General features: G+C 46.5%; 1 protein-coding gene across 2 annotated transcripts; it reads right to left on the bottom strand.

Moving 5' to 3' along the window:
* Positions 1-3420: 3420 nt before the first annotated feature.
* LOC309333803 (glutamine synthetase-like) lies at positions 3421-21245 on the bottom strand. Of its 2 annotated transcripts, none has more exons than XM_081847723.1 (7): positions 21108-21245; positions 12150-12324; positions 9533-9694; positions 9270-9416; positions 6704-6831; positions 5950-6149; positions 3421-4254 (listed from the first exon to the last, which is right to left on the bottom strand). In XM_081847723.1, the coding sequence occupies exons 2-7, from the start codon at positions 12313-12315 to the stop codon at positions 3903-3905; spliced, it is 1155 nt and encodes a 384-aa protein (XP_081703849.1). In that variant the 5' UTR covers positions 12316-12324; positions 21108-21245; the 3' UTR covers positions 3421-3902. The 2 variants fall into 2 exon arrangements, with proteins under 2 accessions (XP_081703849.1, XP_081703848.1); XM_081847722.1 differs by lacking the exon at positions 21108-21245 and adding an exon at positions 17810-17965.

The following is a 21245-nucleotide window of genomic DNA, read 5'->3' as shown; positions in this document are numbered from 1 at the left end:
GTCTCTCATATTTTTTCCATGTAACATTTTTACAAATCAGTTTCATTTGTTGAGACATTAGGAAGAAAAGGGGTGTGGGGGGGAGATGGGGGGGTGGGGTCGGGTAGCGATGTTTCTATTTTGCTTAATGTATGTAGGGTTTGGTGTCAGTGTTGCTTGTGCAGGTTCTCTGCTGTTCACTTGTGTTCCTTTGGTGGTGAGAGAGGTTGGGGTTGGCCTGGGGTGTGGTTGTTTGTGATTGGCTGTGGTGATCTTAGTTTTCATGTGTGAGTGGGGTGGGTGGGTGTTTTGGATCAGGTTAGCCATACTGATTTGTATGCTGTTGGTGGATTATTGTCATTGTCTTGTTGGGCTGTGTATGTGATAAAGGGGAGCCATACTGGGGTGAAGACGTCTTCTTCTATTTGTCCCCGTGTCAGTTTCATTTTGTTGGTTAATTTTTCTAGTAGTGCTGTTTCCCATACTATTTGGTACCATTGGTCCATGCTTACTCCTGACAGGTCTCTCTAGTGTCTGGTTATGGTGTTCGAAAGTTGCCTCTGAATGTGGTGGATATTGAGGTGATAGAACAGGTTGCACCCCTTCAAGGTGCAGGGAAAGAATGTCATTTATATTTGATTTCCTAGGTAGAAAGATATTGCTCCACTCGCTAACGCTGCTTATTTTCTAAATTGCTCTGTGTAGCTTCCCTCTTCAACATCTCTGCAGGCTTGTTTAATGGAGCTCTTCACACAACAGCTTGCTAAACTGCTGTGTGACACACCTGCTCTGTTAAATCTCACTGCAGGTGCCTCCCTCACTCTGTTAAACGGCTTGCCTGGGTCTGCCTGCCATTCCTTATGCTGCAGTTGGTACGGCCACACTACCTAGTGGTGGCCACACTGCAGCGTGATAACAGCTGTACTTCTTTGTATATAGGAAGATATTCTATCAACACAGCAGTTCCCAAACTATACTAATGAACTGTGGACCACTTGGAAATTGACACGTGTCTTGGTGGACCACCAATACCCTTTTGACTGTTGTGCCGAAAACCACATGCCTGAGCCTGGGCTGTTGAGAGGTGCCCTAGTCCCTGGTACATTTGGAAGAGACAAATAAGTCAACTTCACCTGCAAATGTAATATGAGTATTAGAGTCCCCTGGGCAGGGCTTTGTTAAACCTGTTTGTTAATCTGGCCCTGATCAAAAGAGCTTCATATCTCCGCCACCAGGGAGGGAAAGGAGGTCTTAGGCCAAGTAAACACATTCTCTCTTGTTCTGCAACCTTTCCAAGTGTGAGCTGGATGAAGTTCATGGACCACAGTTGGAGTGCTTCTAAACTAGCCCACCAAAAGGGAGCATTCTGGCACATGGCTTATTCTGTGTACTGCTAGTTTTCTGATGAAGGTAGCAGGGAAAATTCAGAGCTGGCTCAAGCCATTATTCTAGGTGTACTCTTGCATAATAACCTATTGTTTGGATTTTTTAAAAGTGTTTCTGAGGATGGAAAGGGTTAGACCCGGGAGTCCAATGCAGCCTGCAGGTCTTTCCATCTGGCTTTTGGAACTTTAAGGCCACACCCCTTACTCAGCCATGATTTACACATTCCTTGATTGCTTTTGCCCTGCTGGAATATGTCCTTGGCAGACAAATTAAAAGGAAGGATTCGAAACCTGCGGGACCAGAAATTCTTAAAAGACTGGAGTAAATACTTGAACTATCTAAAAAGCAATTATAATAAAGAGATTATGCTAGTAGGACTGCAAGAAGTTCTGTAAGGAGGATTGTGTGAAATATTACAAGGAAGATTATGAAGAGAATTATTAGTTAATGCTAATTAAAACTACTAGAGAAATTAAGAAATGCAGAGTAAGTGATAATGGAAAATCTTCAGAGGTTGTTGATGGAAGTCTAAAATACTGTATAAGATAAGAAGTTATGTTAAATGATTGTTGGAAATGATATGTTTAAAAACCAATAAAAATGTATATAAATAAAAAAGGAATTATGTCCTTGAACTCATTAACTGCCCACCTTTGCCTCTCTTTCTGCCCAACACTGGCATATGGCCCCGTGGAAGACCCAGAAGGGAATGTGGCCCTTCGAGGTGGAAAAAAAGTTCTCCACTCCTGCAATACAAGTGTAGTAATTCCAACCAACAGTATAGCTGCTGGACCCAAGGAAATCCTGACACACAGCCACAAACACACCCACACCCTCACAATTTTTGTTGGCAGGACCAAATGTTAATCTTATTACATGTGGTAGGAATCCAGTTGTTTTGAATTCAAGCCAGGCTGCCAACATACTGGTTACGTGCTGCAATAGTAACGTCAGGGAGTGCAGGTGGGTAGTTGCACCCACAGGGAACCTGCTGGCCTGCATCTGGCACCCTGCCCATGGGCTGACAGGACAGGTGGTAGAGTTTTCTTACAAGGCTTGCAAATCTTTCTGAAAACTCAGCACTGCCCTCTCACTTCCTTGGCAAACTCCCATCAGGTGCCTGCAGTTTTCAGTTATTCCCTTTCCCCCAATTCTCTAGCACCCTTTGTTCTATGAGGGCTTAATGTCATAGCAAAGCACTGCAGGTGTCTGCTTGGTCGAGGGTTGGACTAGGACCTGGGAGATCTGGGTTCAACTTTTCCCACTTGGCCATGAAGTTCATTGAGTGACCTGGGCCAATCACAACCAATAATAAACAATAATTTATTATTTATACCCCACCCATCTGGCTGGGATTCCCCAGCCACTTTGCTGTATTTTAATATTGTTGGAAGCCAGCCAATCCATCAAATATTAAAGCTTCCCTAAACAGGGCTGCCTTCAGATGTCTTCTAAAAGTTTGGTAGTTATTTTTCTCCTTGACGTCTGGTGGGAGGGCATTCCACAGGGCGGGTGCCACTACCGAGAAGGCCCTCTGCCTGGTTCCCTGTAACTTGGCATCTCGCAGTGAGAGAACCGCCAGAAGGCCCTCAGTGCTGGACCTCAGTGTCTGGGTAGAACAATGGGGGTGGAGACACTAACATCTCCCAGGGTTGTGGTTTTGTGTGCGAGTGTGAGGGAGAATATGCTTCCCCAATTCAATTATTGGCTGCAGCAGCAATCTTGCTTGTTGACTGCCAGTCATCTTCACAGGGTGCAGAAGGGTTTGTTTTGTTTTGTTTTTTTGCCTGAGCGCCACATTCCTGGCTACATGCCAGGGGCAGGCGGGGCCAGAGGCAAAAGTGGGTGAAACAACAAATCTAAGTTTTGCCTATGTACCGTAGGCTAACCTCTGCACACATTCAGAGACCCCTCTGTCCTCCACCCACACAACAGGCACGATCAGGTTTTAAGGACACATTTGGGAGATTGCACCTTTGCAATCGTGGGGCATGTTGTTCTAAATGATTTGGCTCAAGGATGCACGAACCGAATGACACTGGGGCCAACAGCAGCTAAGATCTTGCACTTTATTATTTCATTGTAGTGGAGACAGAAAAAGGGTGGGAGGAGTGTAGAAATTTATACAAAACTTGATCTTCCCACTTAACAAAGTCAATTTAAACAAAGTAACAAGGCCAACCATAAAGCAAGGCAGGGGAGCATGCAGGCCCTTCAGATACCACTAGACTACAATTCCCATCATCCAGGAGCGCTGGCCCTGCTGGCGGGAATGAGAGCCCAACAACCACAGGAGGGCCACAAGTCCCCCCCCCCTTACTTCAAAAGCCCACATTATGATCTAAAACAACAACAACAACCAGGGAACTCGTTAAGCCCACTAGGAAAATAATTTCTCTCTCCTAAAAATATATATGTATACATATAGAAATATGTTCTGTAAGTCAACATGTCACGATGCGAGGAGTTCCAAAGATGTCAGCCATTTACTAACTGCTACGGGACAACGCTTTAGGGAGTAAGGGGGCCATGGGGGCTTAGTCTTTGGGGGCCTCGCTCTGCAACCGTTCCTCATTGCTATAAACCTCGGGCTCATCCCCGGACTCATTGAGGAGGACAGTTCTCACAATGGCCTCCGTAACGGCATATGGGTCGCAGTTGGCAGAGGGGCGGCGGTCCTCAAAGTACCCGCAGCCATCCTGCCCAACTTGGCGGGGGATCCTGATGCTGGCCCCACGGTTGGCAATGCCGGCCGAGAACTCGAAGATGTTGGAGGTCTCATGTTGGCCCGTCAGCCTCCGGGAGTTGTCCTGGCCCCCGCGAGGGTCGTACATGCGGATGTGGTACTTGTGGCGTTTGCTCAGCTTGTCTATGGCAGCTTCAATGAACCTGAAGAGGAGAGGCAGAAAAAAAGTACGCGTTGACGAACTGCAGGCACACCAAGGAAAAATAAGCAAAAAGTATTGGGGGCGACTGTGATGGCAGGGCAGAGACAGTGCGCTTCTGGAGAGCAGGACAACCACAGACTCAAGAGTCAGATGGAGCACATTAGAAAAGCAAGACAAAGAGTATTTACGTTCAGGAAAACTTCTTGAAATTATGGCATAGACGGCATCACACTCTCCTCTGCAAATGTCAAAAATGGTGTGTGTGTGTGTGTGAGAGAGAGAGAGAGAGAAAGAGAGAGAGAAGGGGAGAGGGAGGGAGAGAGAGAGAGAGAGAGAGAGAGAGATTTTGTATACAGTGGTCCCTCGGGTTACATACACTTCAGGTTACAGACTCCGTTAACTCAGAAATAGTACGTCGGTTTAAGAACTTTGCTTCAGGATGAGAACAGAAATCATGCTCTGGCAGCGTGGCGGCAGCAGGAGGCCCCATCAGGTTAAGAACAGTTTCAGGTTAAGAATGGACCTCCGGAACAAATTAAGTTCTTAACCTGAGGTACCACTGTATATAACTTTAAGATGGGAATATGTTGGTAGAAGATTTCTGGAAACCTATTCTGACAGTGACCATAATTTTTACAAAAGCAAACCACTGATCACTGTCCAAAATTAGTGCTTCTGAATATTTTTGATTGCACAAATGGTATATTGTCAAAAGAATTGATACTATGTATGATCTTGGCAACTTGAATTGTAACTGGAACTCAACAGAAATCTTTTATTATATTAATTTATGTATTTCCCCTGAAAGGGACAGCACCAAATCTTACACTGGAAGCTTGGTGGCATTCCCTCTGCAATATAGTTTTAATGGGGAAAATTACACATGATTTGAGGAGCAGGAGCCTCCAGACACCTTTTGCACAATTTGGCATTTGTTCATTATATAGGCGCAAGCGGAAGCACAACCTCCAAGGCAGCCCGTGCTACAAGCCTGGCAAATACAGAACCACACCTGACAGTCAAATAGCCAGAGGTGGCTAACACTGTCTTGCCACCTGAGGCAAAATGGGAAAGCGCCACCTTCTGGGCACTCCCACTAGCCCCCCACCACTTCAGCCATACTCCAGAATGCCCCCCACCCCCTGCTTGCCAAGAGGTCTGGCATTCTGCTTGACGTCGCCACTCATCTTCTCTGCCCAAGGGGAGCGAGAGGACGGCAGCAGTGGAAAGGATCGAGTGGGTGGGCTACAGCAAAAACACCGGGGCAATAACAATAATAATAATAATAATAATAATAATAATAATAATAATAATAATAATTTATTTATACCCCACCCATCTGGCTGGGCTTCCCCAGTCACTCTGGGCGGCTTCCAACAAAATATTAAAATACAGTAATGCATCAAAGATTAAAAGCTTCCCTAAACAAGGCTGCCTTCAGATGTCTTCTAAAAGTCTGGTAGTTGTTGTTCTCTTTGACATCTAGTGGGAGGGCGTTCCACAGGGCGGGTGCCACCACCGAGAAGGCCCTCTGCCTGGTTCCCTGTAACTTGGCTTCTCGCAGCGAGGGAGACGCCAGAAGCTAAACAACTTAAGCAAACAGATATTTTGCTGCAGTGTTTTGGGGAGGCTCCAGCTCTACCCACAGACCCTCAAATGACCCCCTCAAGTGTCCTAGACGGGAAAGTCCACTCACTTGATACCCCCTTTCTGCCTTGTTTCTTTCGTGCTGACATTGGTGTGGCACCCAGCGCCATTCCAGTTGCCGGTTATTGGTTTTGGATCCAAAGTGGCGATGACCCCAAAGTCTTCGCAGACCCGATGCAAAATGTATCTCGCCATCCACAGGTGGTCACCCATCTCAATACCTTCGCAAGGCCCCACCTGGAATTCCCACTGCAGGTAGAAAGAGATGCTGTTAGTGGAAAAAGAAGTATCTGAAGAAGTGTGCATGCACACGAAAGCTCATACCAAGAACTGACTTAGTTGGTCTTTAAGGTGCTACTGGAAGGAATTTGTTTTGTTTTGACTAGTGGAAAAAGAAACCTTCAAGGTTGCCAAACACACTCTGCCAGGACAGAGGCACCCCCAAAAGAAAAGAGGGCTGGAGCAGGTGGCAGATCAAAGCTTCAGGCTGGGAAGTCAGAGCAATAAGGGGAAGCAATAAGCTGTAGTAAGAGCCAGCAACTGGCAGACCACATTTAGTGGGCATATCCAGCTCCTGATCCACCCTCTGTACAGGAACACAGGGAATGCACACTTCCTCATCACAGGGATGCAGGAAACCGCCTTATACTGAATCAGACAACTGGCCCATCTAGTTCAGTCTTGTCTACACTGACCAGCAGCAGCTTCCTGTCTCACCCAGGCCCACCTGGAGATGCCATTGGGGTTGAATCTGGGACTCCTGCATGCAAAACATATGCCCCATAGGTCCTCTTTCTACATACCTGAGAAGGCATGACTTCAGCATTGGTGCCACAGATCTCCACACCAGCATAAATGCAGGCCCTGTAATGGGTATCCACTATGTCACGCCCGTACACCTTGTCGGCCCCAACGCCACAATAATAAGGTCCTAGGAAAGAAAAAGCACATGACACATACAATTAGCCTGCTGCTTTGTTAGGAGATATGTGCATATCCAACAGGAGGTGGCATCTTAGGAAAGAACTGCATAAGAAACAAAGACAGAGAGACAGGGACAAGGGAATGTCTCCCCTAAGTTGGAAAAACCGCCATTGGGATCTATCTCCTCTTCCTTACACACAGTCTTCACCTGTTAAAATGTTAGGTCCATCCTTTGCTTTTTAAAAAGAAAAAGAAAAAAAGGTGCCAGTACTCAACATGAATTTGTTATAGAAAGTGCTGTATTGAGTACCCTTGAGTACCTCCAGAAAAAAAGCATTGGGTCCCAGCACTTGCCAAGATTTATTACTGACATAGCATGTAACACCTCCAGACTTTACCTCTGTTTATAGCTGTGGCCCTTTTGATTTTTTGGACTACAACTCCCATCATTCCTGACCATTGGCCAAGCTGGCCAGGACTGGTGGAAGAAAGTGTTTGACAATATATGGAGGGCCAGAGGGGCCCCGCCACTTATCTCTATATAATAAAAACGTAAGGTCCCCCATTGGAGGATTTGAGGCACTGTGTCGCAATCTGGATTTGCGTGAAGTCAGGGCAGGAGGAGTGGAGCAAAAGCGAAGGCAGACTACAACAGAACAGCAGTGGCAAAGGCATGGGAGAAAGGGAGGTGCACCGAGAAGGGGGAAAGCAGTGACAGAAAAATGTTGAGGGGGCTGGCTGAGGGCAGGCTTAAGTTGGTAGTGTAGTGCCCTACTTGCCCTAACAAAGCAGCCTCCACTGGTTGCCCCAGTTCAGAGACTTGCTTGCAAGGCGCATGGCAAGGGCAGAACACTCTTTGCTGAAAGGGCCTGGCATGCACCTTTCAGTAATCCCTCACACGAAGGAGGATTTCGCAACCAAACCGGTTAGCGAGTGGAAACTTTTGTGCAATGCCCGGTCAGGCAAGCAACGTCAGGGAGGGAAAGGTCAGATGATTTGCAAGATACACAATGCACAGATGGCAACTGCAAGGCAGCATGCATATCTGTTTGTGTGTGTGCGTGCGCACGTATATAGGTGTATTGCTTGCATCAGCAAGACAGTACTTGATCACATGATTATTCTGAGGCCCTTATCTGTGACTCAGCAGCAGGGACCCATCAATTCATTGCAGAGTTGGGGAACATTTCTTAGACAACGCCCACATTCCCTCCTGAAGGAACCTTCTGGGAGCCACCTGCCAGTGGCAGGAGCCAAAAGCCAGAAGTGGGTGAAGCAACAAGTGTTAACTGACTCACATCTCTTCCATCATCCATCCTGGCAAACAGAAAACCCGGGAGAGGCCTGGACAGTGCATCTGGTCCCACAGGGCAGGAACATAGAAACGTGGGAAGCTGCCTCGTACAGGTTAGATCTTTGGTCCATCTAGCTTATTATTGTCTGCAGTGACTGCAAGCAGCTCTCCAGGTTTTGAGTCAGGGACGGTTTCCCACCCCTACCTTTAGATGCCAGGGACTGAACCTGAGACCTTCTGCATGCAAAGCAGGTGAACTTCCACCAATGTTTTTCATCTCCGAGTTATATAGGATCTTGGCAGGCAACCATCTTGACTTATGGCATAACAAACATCTACCAAAACCTTTAGGGGAAAGGGGACTATTTGTGAATTCTCCTGCTAGCAACAGGCAGAGGTTCAAAGACTGATCTCCCCTGGCCCCCATCAGAAAACCTCACCCTTGCTGCAATAGCATTTTCACCAAGCTTGGCAAAGCAGCATCTTTTGTCTGTAGCTCTGCCGCTTGCTTTCCCCCTCCTCACCATACTACCATATTTTTTGCTCTATAAGACGTACCAGACCATAAGATGCACCTAGTTTTTGGAGGAGGAAAACAAGAAAAAAAATATTCTGAATCTCAGAAGCCAGAACAGCAAGTGGGATTGCTGCGCAGCAAAAGGAGCGATCCCTCTTCCTGTTCTGGCTTCTGGGATAGCTGTGCAGCCTGCATTCACTCCATAAGACACACACACACACACATTTCCCCTTACTTTTTAGGAGGGAAAAAGTGAGTCTTATAGAGCAAAAAATACAGTAATTAAATTAGGCCAAGAAGCACATGAAAGGTTCTTTTTCCTCCTCCCTCCCCATCCCCTTTTACTTTTATGTCATGCCTTTTAGATAGTTAAGCCTGAAGGCAGGAAGGGTGAAATGAAATCTGGAAGCCTTATTTGACTGAAGAGCAGGTCAGGATGCTTCAAATAAATTAATCAATCAAGTAGTCCAAGGACAATTTACAGGATGCCGCTCATTCTTGCAGTATATATGTAATATATCGTTAAAGCCAAAGAATTTTGCGGTATATCTGATATGGTGCCAGCCAGAAGGCACGTCCTCTCATACCCCTACCTGCATCCATCCATTTCAGCTGAAAGCCTTATTCTTCTTACCTTGTGGGCCTGGAAAACCATTCTTGGGCCAGCCATATGGGTGCCCATCGACACCCAGCAAAGTGTATTCTTGCTCCATCCCAAACCAAGGCTGACTCTCTTTGACCATGTCCATGATTATCTTGCAGCTGCTCCTCAGATTGGTTTCTGCAAGGAAGAAAAGTTATGTCAACATTTTGCTTCAAGCTCAAGGTTTGCAGGTGTGCAAAGGCTATTATTGGTTGTCCAACTTGGAGGACATGGAACACTGAATAAGACCTCACCTGCCCGCTTCCGGTTGTATTTCAGAACCTCACATAAAACAAGCTTGTTGGGGTCAAGGGTAAAAGGGTCTCTGAATATCTTAACGGGGATCAAGAACATGTCGCTGTTGGAGCCTTCAGACTGGCCTGTGCTGGATCCATCGAAGTTCCATTCTGGGAGATCTGCAGGAGGGATTGAAATAAAGGTGTTTCAGGTATCACTCCACTGAATCCAGACCTATTAGAGGCTGGCCGGGGGGAAATGCTTGGTAAGAATAAGGGCCATAGCTCAGAGGTAGAGCACCTGCTTTACATGCAGAAGAACCCAGGTTCAATCCCTGGCATCTCCAGGTAGGACAAGGGGAGACACCCTGATTTTGCCCCAGGTGTGGAAATATCCTGGAGAGTCGCTTCTAGTGAGCAGCAGTAATACTCAGCTACGTGAACCCATAGACCAGGCATAGGCAAACTCCGCCCTCCAGTGTTTTCGGACTACAACTCCCATCATCCCTACCTAACAGGACCAGTGGTCAGGGATGATGGGAGTTTTTTTATTTTATTTTTAAAAAATATATTTATTTGTTTTTACAGAAAAAGAAGAAACATCACAGAAATACAGAACAACAAAAACTAACACAAATACACATGAAACAGATAAAAAGAGCAAAATACAGAAAAAAGAAAATTCTATCCATCAAAAAAAAGAAAAAGTTTTAGTCCCAAAACATCTGGAGGGCTGAGTTTGCCTATGCCTGCCATAGACAGATACTGCATTTATTTATTTATTTAACTAACTAGCTAAATAACTAACTTATTAATTAATCAACTCCTTGGAGTGGGGAGTTTATATATACATAAACTAAAACCCCTAAGCAGTTTGCATAGAACAAAAAGAAAATACACTTAAGGGAGTAAAAAAAAAAATTAAAAAACAGAAAAACTATTTCCCAACAGAAAAGCAGAAACATTTATCAAAATATAAATAAAACCAGCAGTTGTTTTTGTTTTTAAACACATTTATGCCTAATAATAAATTTAGATGTCTGGGGAGCCTGACTTAAGCAAGCTGACCAGTTTTTAGTAGGTTCCAAGAACAACACATTAAAGGCACCCTGCATAATAACAAGAGGCAGCGAGTTCCAGAGAGGAGGTGCTTCTGCACTAAAAGATGCAACACATTGCCAGCGCACAGCAAACAGTATGTGGCATTAGGTGGTATAAGGCAGCTTTCTCGGTTCAGTTCAGACCATCGGCTGGGAAAACTGGACCTGGTCAGCAACACAGATCCTTATCTCCCCTACCTGCTGTGGTCCAAATCTGACGGAACAGCATAGGTCAGTGCCTTGCACTCCGGAGCCCTGAAAAACCAGCTGATCATCCAGTCTTCTAAGCATAATGCTTAGGAAGGGGCTTGAAAAGACCCATTCGCTGTGACCTGAAGTCCCAATGATCAACAGTTCAGCGGCACTTTAGAAGCCCATTTTGGGCCAACTCAGCTGCCTTTCCACACCTCAGGCATCAGAGGGAAGGGCTGTAGCTCAGAGGGAAGGCTGAACATCTGTCTTGCACATAGAAGGCCCCAGGTTCCATTCCTGGGATGTCTAGGAAGAGTTGGGAATGTTCTGGAGAGCTGCTGCAAATCAGTGTAAAAAAAACTAAACTACATTGACCAGTGCCTTGATACACTACAAGTAAATCTCATATGTTCCTATGACGTCAGGTGGATGAGACCTTGCCAAATATGTGAGGACTGGTAGGCCTCATTAAGCCTGCAGTCTAGAGGTTCCTCACACATGATTAAATGAACGGGTTATTCACCTTGGGGTGACATTTCCCTGTAAAAAAGCCTAACAGATAACTCTCCTTAAGATGCACAAGAGGGCATCAAAAGGAACACAGCCCTGCTTCTTCCACTTCCTGTAATCAAAGCCTGGCCGGTTCATTCATGTACCTGTCGCTGAGGATTTGCATAGGCCAAGTGGCATCCACATTAACTACAGCCCAGCCTGCAGTGAGAATCCCCAAAAGGAAGTAAAAAGTCGCTTCCAATTACATTGGCAAACATTTCAGGAAGCAAAGTAGAAAATAATAATAATTAAGCCATGTGTCTGGAGACCTGCCTGTTTAAAAAGGATTCTGCAAGTTTCTAGCTCCTAACACTAGATTGCTACCTGGGTGTGACTATGCTGGGAGTCGACAGATCCAAAGCTGGACTGTAAACAGGTAGAGAGAACAGAGGAAGCCACACTGCACAAGGTGTTGGAACGACTTTTAACCACAAGCAGAGCCACCAAAGAGAGCAGGAATAAGGGAACCTCAGGCCCAGAGGTTGAATGTGGCCCTCAAAGCCTTTCTATCTGGCCCTCGGGACTCTCCAAACCACACCTCCTACTGGGTCTGCTTTGCACCATTCCCTGAGTGTTTTTGCCTTGGTGGGATGCGTCCTTGCCCTTTGCTGTGCAGAAACTAGCCTACACTACAGAGGTGACATGTAACACCCCAAATTCTGCCCACTTTTGCCCCTGGCTCCTCCTGCCACTTGCATGTGGCCTCCTGGAAGGTTCTCCAGAGGGGAACTGAAAGAAAAGGTTCCTTGCCCCTGCAAGAGAGGATGAAAGCAACCGCCGCCCAGCCTTACCTTCAATGGTCTTTGGTTCCTGGCTCAGTGTTCTGGTTTTACAGCGAAGGCCTTCGCCAGTTCCATCGATCCAGATGTATGTGACCAGCACCTTGTCTCCCAGGGGCAGCTTCATGTACTGGTCCCTGACCACCTTGTTCAGCTTGGAACTGTGTGACACAGACATGGTGGCAACCTAGGGAGGAGAGGAAGGAAGATGTTTTAGATCCCCTTCAAACTCTGGGTGGGAGTTTCAGAGTTCATCTGCTGGGGTAAATGACCAAACCTTCCTTGTGCTGCTAGGTGAACAAAGCGATAATAAGGATTGCTTATAGTGGACAATATTGAGATAGATGAACCAACGGTTTGGATAAGGCAGCTCCCTGTATTCCTAGACAAATGAAAGCATCACCAAGCTTGCACAATTGGTCTCTTCCCCTCAACATCTCCTTTCCCAGCCTCACTCTTCATTAAGCAGCTGGAACCTCAGCAGTCTTTCCTGAAAGAGGTGAAGGAGATAGACGCTTTGGAGGAGGGGGTGTTTAGTATGATTGGATTAACCACACCCCAGGCATAAGAGTGTGGCTGCAGGGGCTCAGATCAGAGGTGGAATGAATAGGATTGTTATCTCAAACATCTCACAGCTGAGAAGGAGTTATCTGCTGTGAATCAACCCGACCCCTACTAGCTAGCCTGCTCTAGGGCAATGCAAGATTGATTTGCGGGCGGGGGGGGGGGGGCAATGAAAGAGATATCAGACAGGTCCATTTTTTACAGTGGTTGAAGATTGGGTTAATACAAGCTGGTAACTTTTGGAAGGAGAATTATATAACAGACTCTTCCTGGGAGGGCCCCCGTCTCTTTCCTCCCCCACCCAAAAAACCTTCCCCGTTTACTCATGAAATTCCACATAGTGCTAATAAGCAGTAATATCAAAAAGTTTCCACAACTGCACTCTGCATGCACACAGAATTTTAATTTTTAAAATTAAGCAATGTAAGTATCCACAGTTTCAGTTTCACCGGGGGAGGGGGACCTCTGACCCTCCAGATCTTGGGTGCCAACTCCCACCAGTGGCCCACCCAGCGTGAACAATAGTGAGGGACGATGTGAGTTGTTGTCCAACAACCTATGAAGGGCTACAGGTTCCTTCCATCCCTGGATAAGTGAGGGACGATGTGAGTTGTTGTCCAACAACCTATGAAGGGCTACAGGTTCCTTCCATCCCTGGATAAGGGTACAAATTGGCACCTGGAGACTGGGAAGAGGAGGGAAGCTGATGCCGGTGCATTAAAATGGATAAAGAGCTTAATCAAAACGAGAAATAAGTCTGCATCCCTGCACTAAACCGAACTGGGAGAAGGTGGCAGCTATGCTTGTTAAAGTATTGGTTTGGCTTCCTAAACAAGTTTTCAGCCTAAAGTTTTTTTTCTCCTAGAGCAGTCAGTAGAGATCCAGGAACTTGCCAACCGCCACTAAGATAACACCCAGCAAGGAAGTAGAAAAACAAACACTGGAATTTGTAGGCCAATTTAACGCTGGAGGAAGAAGCAGAGCCCACCTTAAGGTGACACTAGGCAAATATCTTTCTTTTTTTCAATCTAAATTTTTTTGGGTTTTCAAAAATTAACAGACATACAACTTACAAAAAGACAAATCACCTACATTTCTAATACTGTACACACGTCTGGCTTCCCTCCCCTCCCCTTTGTGGTTTTTTGTTTTGTTTTAGTTTTTATACTGCATTTTCCACATTAACAGTAAAGGGACCCCTGACCATTAGGTCCAGTCGTGGCTGACTCTGGGGTTGAGGCGCTCATCTAGCTTTACTGGCCGAGGGAGCCGGCATACAGCTTCCGGGTCATGTGGCCAGCATGACTAAGCTGCTTCTGGCGAACCAGAGCAGCTCATTACCTTCCTGCCGAAGCAGTACCTATTTATCTACTTGCACTGCTAGGTTGGCAGGAGCAGGGACCGAGCAAAGGGAGCTCACCCCATCACGGGAATTCAAACCACCGACCTTCTGATTGGCAAACCTTAGGCTCTGTGGTTTAGACCACAGCGCTACCCGCGTCCCTATTTTCCACATTACTCCATCTTTAATATATTCTGTATTTTCTCTTAGTAATATGTTTAACTTGTTTTACATTAACCCTGTTAATGAACTTATTTTCATACATGAATTATTCCAATATTCCACAATTTCCCCCCAATCTTTAATAACTCCCCCCCTCTTCTCGGTTTCTTATTACAACCGTTACCCTTGCCATTTAAGCACAATTCCATTAATTTAATTAGCCACTCTTCCTTGGTTGCTACTACATTTTCTTTTCACCTCTGGGCAAAATATATATCTTAGGGCCAACTGAACTTATGTTGCAAAGCAGGCAAAGAAGATGTTAAGAGAATGGAGGCAGTGAAAGATGAAGATTTTTTTATGGGGCATGGCAAAAAAATCACACCCATTGACTTCTCACTCTGCCCCCTCCTCTATCCGTTAAACAGAAATGATGGGGGCTTTTAAGGCTGAAAATTTGAATGGGGAAGCTGTGTCCCCACCCCCCGTTGGGCTCCAACTCCCACCAGCACTGGCCAAAATGGCCAATGGTCAGGGGGTGAAAAGAGCTGTCATCCAACTACATCTGGGATGCCACATTCCTAATGTAAATAATTTAGAACTCTTGTTACCTTAAAAACCAACTGCACCCCCACAGACTAAACCAGTGCCTTAAGGTCAACCTTTGAGGCTTTCTGCCCTTTGCACAACATTCCAGGGCCTTGAGGCAGATAAGGCAGTACAGTGGTACCTCAGGTTAAGTACTTAATTAGTTCCGGAGGTACGTACTTAACCTGAAACTGTTCTTAACCTGAAGCACCACTTTAGCCAATGGGGCTTCCTGCTGCCGCCGCGCCGCCAGAACACAATTTCTGTTCTCATCCTGAAGCAAAGTTCTTAACCTGAGGTAATATTTCTGGGTTAGCGGAGTCTGTAACCTGAAGCGTCTGTAACCTGAAGCATATGTAACTGTACAGTGGTACCTCAGGTTACAGACGCTTCAGGTTACAGACTCCGCTAACCCAGAAATAATACCTTGGATTAAGATCTTTACCTCAGGATGAGAGCAGAAATCTTGCAGCGGCAGCACAGCAGCAGCAGGAGGCCCCATTAGCTAAAGTGGTACCTCAGGTTAAGAACAGTTTCAGATTAAAAATGGACCTCCGGAACGAATTAAGTTCTTAACCCGAGGTACCACTGTAGTGGAGGCTCCCTCTCTGGGCTTCTTCCAACACTCCAAGCAACAAAGCCATTTCCCTTCTAGTGTTCTAGCATTCTGAGAAAATGTGAGAAAAGGAATAATGCAGGGGCTACAGGTCTCTTTTCCTGGATGGGGTCCCTTGCTTCACCTGTGCAGCAGAAAAACAGCAAGACGTCTTTGCACTCCTTGTGTGCCTCTGTGTAGCAGCTGCTGGAAGTCATGAGTGGGGGTCGTTGCTGTTGGCCTGGGGCCTATTTGCAGGCTTCCTATTGGGGCATCTGAGAACAAGGAGCTGGACTAGAGGGGCCTTTTGTTCAACCCAGCAGTCAGGCTCTTCTTGATGATTAGCCATTTCAATTTATCTATCATTCACCCTCTTCTTGGGCAGTTTATACAAAGTTTTCAAAATATTTGTAATTTTACCATATTTATGGCCATGTTTTAAAGTTGTTGGCTTTTTGGGGGGGGTGAGGCCTTCCTTTGCGACCCTATAAAAGGGGGGTTACTGGATTGCTTTTGTTTAAATTTTTATTATGTACAGTATTTTGTGTTTTTTATATTGCAAATTTATGTTGTCAACTGTCCCGAAATCTACAGATATAGGACTGTATACAAAGCTAAATAAAGAAATCATAACTAAATAATAGTAACAAAAGATTCTACACTTTATAAATTAGCAGAGATGGAGTGGTATTTAAGTTTGTTGCGTCCATTCATTTCAACAAGTCAATTCTGAATTAAGATTGACATTTTATACAATCCACAGTATCATTTTCATGATGACGGTAGAATTACTTACCACTCTCTCCAGGGAAATCAGGGGTTGATTAATTTTTACATATTTTCAAAACGGTATTTAAAGAGTAATTTATCTTTTGTATTCAATGGTTATTCATCCAGCTTTTCTCTTTCCTGGCACTTAAAACCTATTCCCAGAGGCATTCAAATAGGCTAACAGTTTGTGTTGATGACGTGGTGGAATTTAGTTTGTATATTTTTTTTAAAACACTCATTTAAGTGATTTTATTGAAACATTGTTCTACAGTAAGTTTTAAATATGCGTCAAATACAGATTCTAGTGCAACAGAACACCTTGGCGGAAGACAGAGTGCACAGAAATGCTGTTTACCTTCCCGCCGGAGCGGTACCTATTTATCTACTTGCACTTTTTGGTGTGCTTTCGAACTGCTAGGTTGGCAGGAGCTGGGACCGGCAAGCCCCTGAGGCTCAGTGGTTTAGACCACAGTGCCACCCACATCCCAGGTAATATTTTAAAGAAACTACAAATAAATTTCTAATAACTTTTTTTTAATCAACATCCAGCCTGATAAAAGAGTCTTACTGAATTCAAAATCTCACTCACTGCTGTTATGATAAATTACATTAATTCATAGCTTTTCACAAGATGCCTGAGTGACTTACAAAACGTGCCCCCTCCAACCTCTCACTACCAAGGAAATATAACAAGCAAATAGAAAAGCAACCTACCCAAGGGACACTGACACAAAACCCCACACATAACACTGAGTAAAATAATATAGGTTTTACCACCACCCTCCCCTTTCTCCAACCTTATACTGCATATAACACTAATGTCTCTCCACAAATGTAAGTGATCTGTAGCAAACAACTTGAAAAAAGAGACAATCCATGTACAGTACTTTTGTAAACTAATAAGATCTTTTTTTAAAATTTTAATTTTTTTAAAAGCATGCCCCCTCATGAAACCCGCTAAAGAGCCAATACAACTACTAATAACGCCAGCAAAAGCAAATACGTTAAATACGTCTTGAGTTTTTCCACGGTCAGCTTCCTTTTGAAAAAGGCCCCAGGGCTGGTCAATCACCAGCCGGCAGCGCCACGCAGCTGCAGAAAATGCCGGCGCGATTTTCGCCTACATTCCCGAGAACTACAACTTCAAGCCCGAGAAGAACTTGGCTGGACACAAAAGCAAAAGTCTTGTTGAACGGCAACCCCCTGGGTGCTTTTACGCGGGGGCGCCCCAAGGGAATTTCAGTGGGGGCTACTCGGAAGAAAGCAACTCGACGCCCCCTAAACCGCGCCACTCAAGAGCCCTCGTGGGTCAGAAGTTGGGCGAAAACCGTGCATTCCCCCCTGGGAAGTGGCGTCGAGCCCGGTGCGAGCGCGCGCGTAAACCACGACGCAGAGATGGGTAGGCGAGAAATGGAAGAAGCCCCTCTAAAAAGGAGAGAGAACCCGATCTCATCTCCTTTTCACCCCCATTAACCTCTCTATCCGGCGGAACGCGGCTCTGGGGCTGCGGCGCCCGCGAGGCTTTACTCGGAAACAATATACGGATTCACTCCGGGACTTGACTTCCGAGTCGCGGAGCTTTTCGGAAGGGGGTCGTGGAGAACGCGGCGGGAGCGCACGGGGGCGCCTGCCCGGTGGCGGCGCACTTACCTCCGGCTGTGGGGGCGTCTCTGGCACGCTCGGATGGTTTCAGCAGCGCGATCCCAACCCACAAGCTTCGCGGAGAAGATGCACCTTTGCCGGCTCCTGCCGGCCCTTCTTATAGCCGCCCCCTGCGGACCAGAGGCCGGAGGCGGAGCGAGGGGCGGGGAAGAGGGCGGGCGCCCCAAAACCAGTGTGGGTGCGGCGCTGGAAATACTGTTTTCATGGGCGAAGGCTATCAGCGGCAAAGACGCAGGTTGGTTACTGCTAGTGTCAGAGCCTTTGTGTGCGCGCCTCAATACCAGTTGGTGGGAATCGTCAGTACTTTCTAATTATTATTATTATTATTTATTCGTTGCGGTTATCGTTCGCTTTTCCTCCAAAGGACCTCAAGGTGGCGCACGTGATTTCCCCAATTGTCCCAACAAGCCTGTAAGGCAGTGACTGGCCCAAGTTTACCCCGTGAGCCTCCTTGAGGGAGGGGAGTTTGAACCCTGGTCTCTTCCAAGTCTTCCAACAACAGTCAAAGGTATCTTTTTGGCCACTGTGAGAACAGGATGCTGGAAGAGAGAAGTCTTTTGCCTGATCCAGCCTGACTCTTCCCCCAAGCTGTAGCCAATGCTAGTCCTGTACAGAGTAGACCCACCAACTAACCTAGGTACAATGATTTCAATTGGCTGCCTGGGTAAAACTTAGTTGGATACAGCCTATGTTTTTAAACAAATCCTTAGGACAGTGAGGGGAAAACATATTGTAGGGTTGAGAAAGATTCAGGAAAAGGGCAGCCAAAATGAAGAAAGACTGCAGCTTTTGAGCCCTTTTAGTTTAGAGATAGGGCAAGAAAGAGTTAGACATTATAGGAGTCTGCGAAGTAATCCATGGCAGTGGTTGCTGATTGGTGGTCCATGGATCCCAGAGGGTCCGCATAATCCACCCAGGGGTTCCATTCACATAACAAAAACTACCATAGAGATAATCAAAAGTTTCAAATGTAGAGGGTCCATGGTTTGGCTTTTGAAGAACAGAGGGTTCACAGTACTTAGCTAATTGGGAATCACTGGTGCATGGCATGGAGAGAATAGGTAAAGGTAAAGGGACCCCTGACCATTAGGTCCAGTCGTGGCCGACTCTGGGGTTGCAGAGCTCATCTCGCTTTATTGGCTGAGGGAGCTGGCATCCAGCTTCCGGGTCATGTGGCCAGCGTGACTAAGCCGCTTCTGGCGAACCAGAGCAGCGCACGGAAACGCTGTTTACCTTCCCGCCGGAGCAGGACCTATTTATCTACTTGCACTTTGACGTGCTTTCGAACTGCTAGGTTGGCAGGAGCTGGGACCGAGCAACAGGAGCTCACCCTGTCGTGGGGATTCGAACCACCGACCTTCGGATCAGCAAGTCCTAGGCTCTGTGGTTTAGACCACAGCGCCACTCGCGTCCTGAGAGAGTGGATAGAGAAAAGTTTTTTATGCCTCTCTCATAATAGTATAACTTGTGAACATCCAATGACGCTGAGTGTTGGAAGACTCTTGCCCAAAGAGGGAAAAGTACTTTTGCATGGTAAAGGTAAAGGTACCCCTGCCCATACGGGCCAGTCTTGCCAGACTCTAGGGTTGTGCGCTCATCTCACTCTATAGGCCGGGAGCCAGCGCTGTCCGCAGACACTTCCGGGTCACGTGGCCAGGGTGATGAAGCTGCTCTGGCGAACCGGCACCAGAGCAGCACACGGAAACGCCGTTTACCTTCCCGCTGGAAAGCGGTCCCTATTTATCTACTTGCACCCGGAGGTGCTTTCGAACTGCTAGGTTGGCAGGCACTGGGACCGAACGATGGGAGCGCACCCCGCCGTGGGGATTCGAACCACCGACCATGCGATCGGCAAGTCCTAGGCGCTGAGGTTTTACCCACAGTGCCACCCACATCCCTTTTTCATGTGGCGGCCACCAAACTTAGAGGGTTGGACATACTCATGGAGGACAAGTCTATATTCTAGCTTCACTGTCCGTAGCATTATACCTCCAAATACCAGTTTCTCGGGGTCACAGGTGGGCAGAGTGCCACTGACCTCACTTCCAGCTTGCAGGCTTCCAATAGGCACCTGGTTGGCCATTGTGAAAACAGGATGCCAGACTAGATGGATCATTGGCCTGATCCACTAGGGCTCTTCTTATGTTCTTGTGACAAGAGAACAGAACCAAAATGAACAGAGGTGCTCATCCAAAAAGAATATAAGGTACAAATCCTACTCTCCACCCCACCTGCACCCCAGTAAAAGATGAGCACCACAAATGGCATAAATCACCCTGCAGTGTGATGGAGAGCCAGTGTGGTGTAGTGGTTAAGAGCAGTGGACTCGCAATCTGGTGAACCGGGTTCAATTCCCTGCTCCTCCACATACAGCTGCTGGGTGGCCTTGGGCCAGTCACACTTCTCTGAAGTCTCTCAGCCCCACTCACCTCACAGAGTGTTTGTTGTGGGGGAGGAAGGGAAAGGAGATTGTTAGCCGCTTTGAGACTCCTTAGGGTAGTGATAAAGCGGGATATCAAATCCAAACTCTTCTAGGTTAAATACCAAAGTGGAATATATTAGTCTTGTGTCTAAATACTAACTAAAGTTGGACTCTGGGGAGAGTGTACTGCAGATAGGAAGACCCCTCTTCTTCCATTGCCACCCTCCGCACCTTCTTTTGAGGATGTATATGGAAAAGGGCCTTAGATTATGAAGCCAGGGTCCAGGTAGCTTAATGAAAGAGCAGGTAAATAAGTTTGGCTACCTGACATCAAAGGCAAAAATCTCCCCCTCCCACAAAACACCATAATGGTATGGAAGCCAATGGGCCATGGGCCAGAATTATCCACTCCACCTGAAAGTAGCTGGTTAGTTGAGGATGTGCTGAGGGTGTACACACCTGACAAGCAGCACCAGCCAATCCTGACTCCCTGATGTGTTTGTACTTAGAGCAGAAATCATAGAATGGGCAACTTGTGGCCTGATGTCATGCAGCTGGTTGTGGTGAGGAGAATGGGGAAAAGGGGTGGCGGAAAGAGACAGGAGGGGTTGCCCTGGCTACTTATGTTCTTGGCTCCACCCTGTTCTGTTTCTGGGTCCATGCACTTTGTGCTCTGGTTATGGCCTCCAAAGGAGTCTATAAGGGGAGTTTGGCCCTTATCAGACAAAAAAGGTTCCCCTCTCCTGACCTATAGGACACACAATTTCATCTCATTCATACATTATGTTTTAAAAACCCAGCGGCTTGGATGTACAGTCTTCTATTGTAGGAACCAGTCCCCAGGGACTGCATTACTCTACTGACCTGATTTCATTGTGTCTTATGAAAGAGGTGGTTCCCTGCTTAACAAGTAAGTCAATCAACCAGGATTTGATCAGCTTCCCTCATGATGGCTGTTGGGTGGCACTAGGGTGCCCAGGTGAGTTTCCTTCTCCGGGTGTG

The sequence above is a fragment of the Podarcis erhardii genome (assembly GCF_964252035.2).
Source record: "Podarcis erhardii genome assembly, chromosome: Z".
Lineage (NCBI taxonomy): Eukaryota > Metazoa > Chordata > Lepidosauria > Squamata > Lacertidae > Podarcis > Podarcis erhardii.
This window is presented reverse-complemented; position numbering and strand designations above follow the sequence as displayed.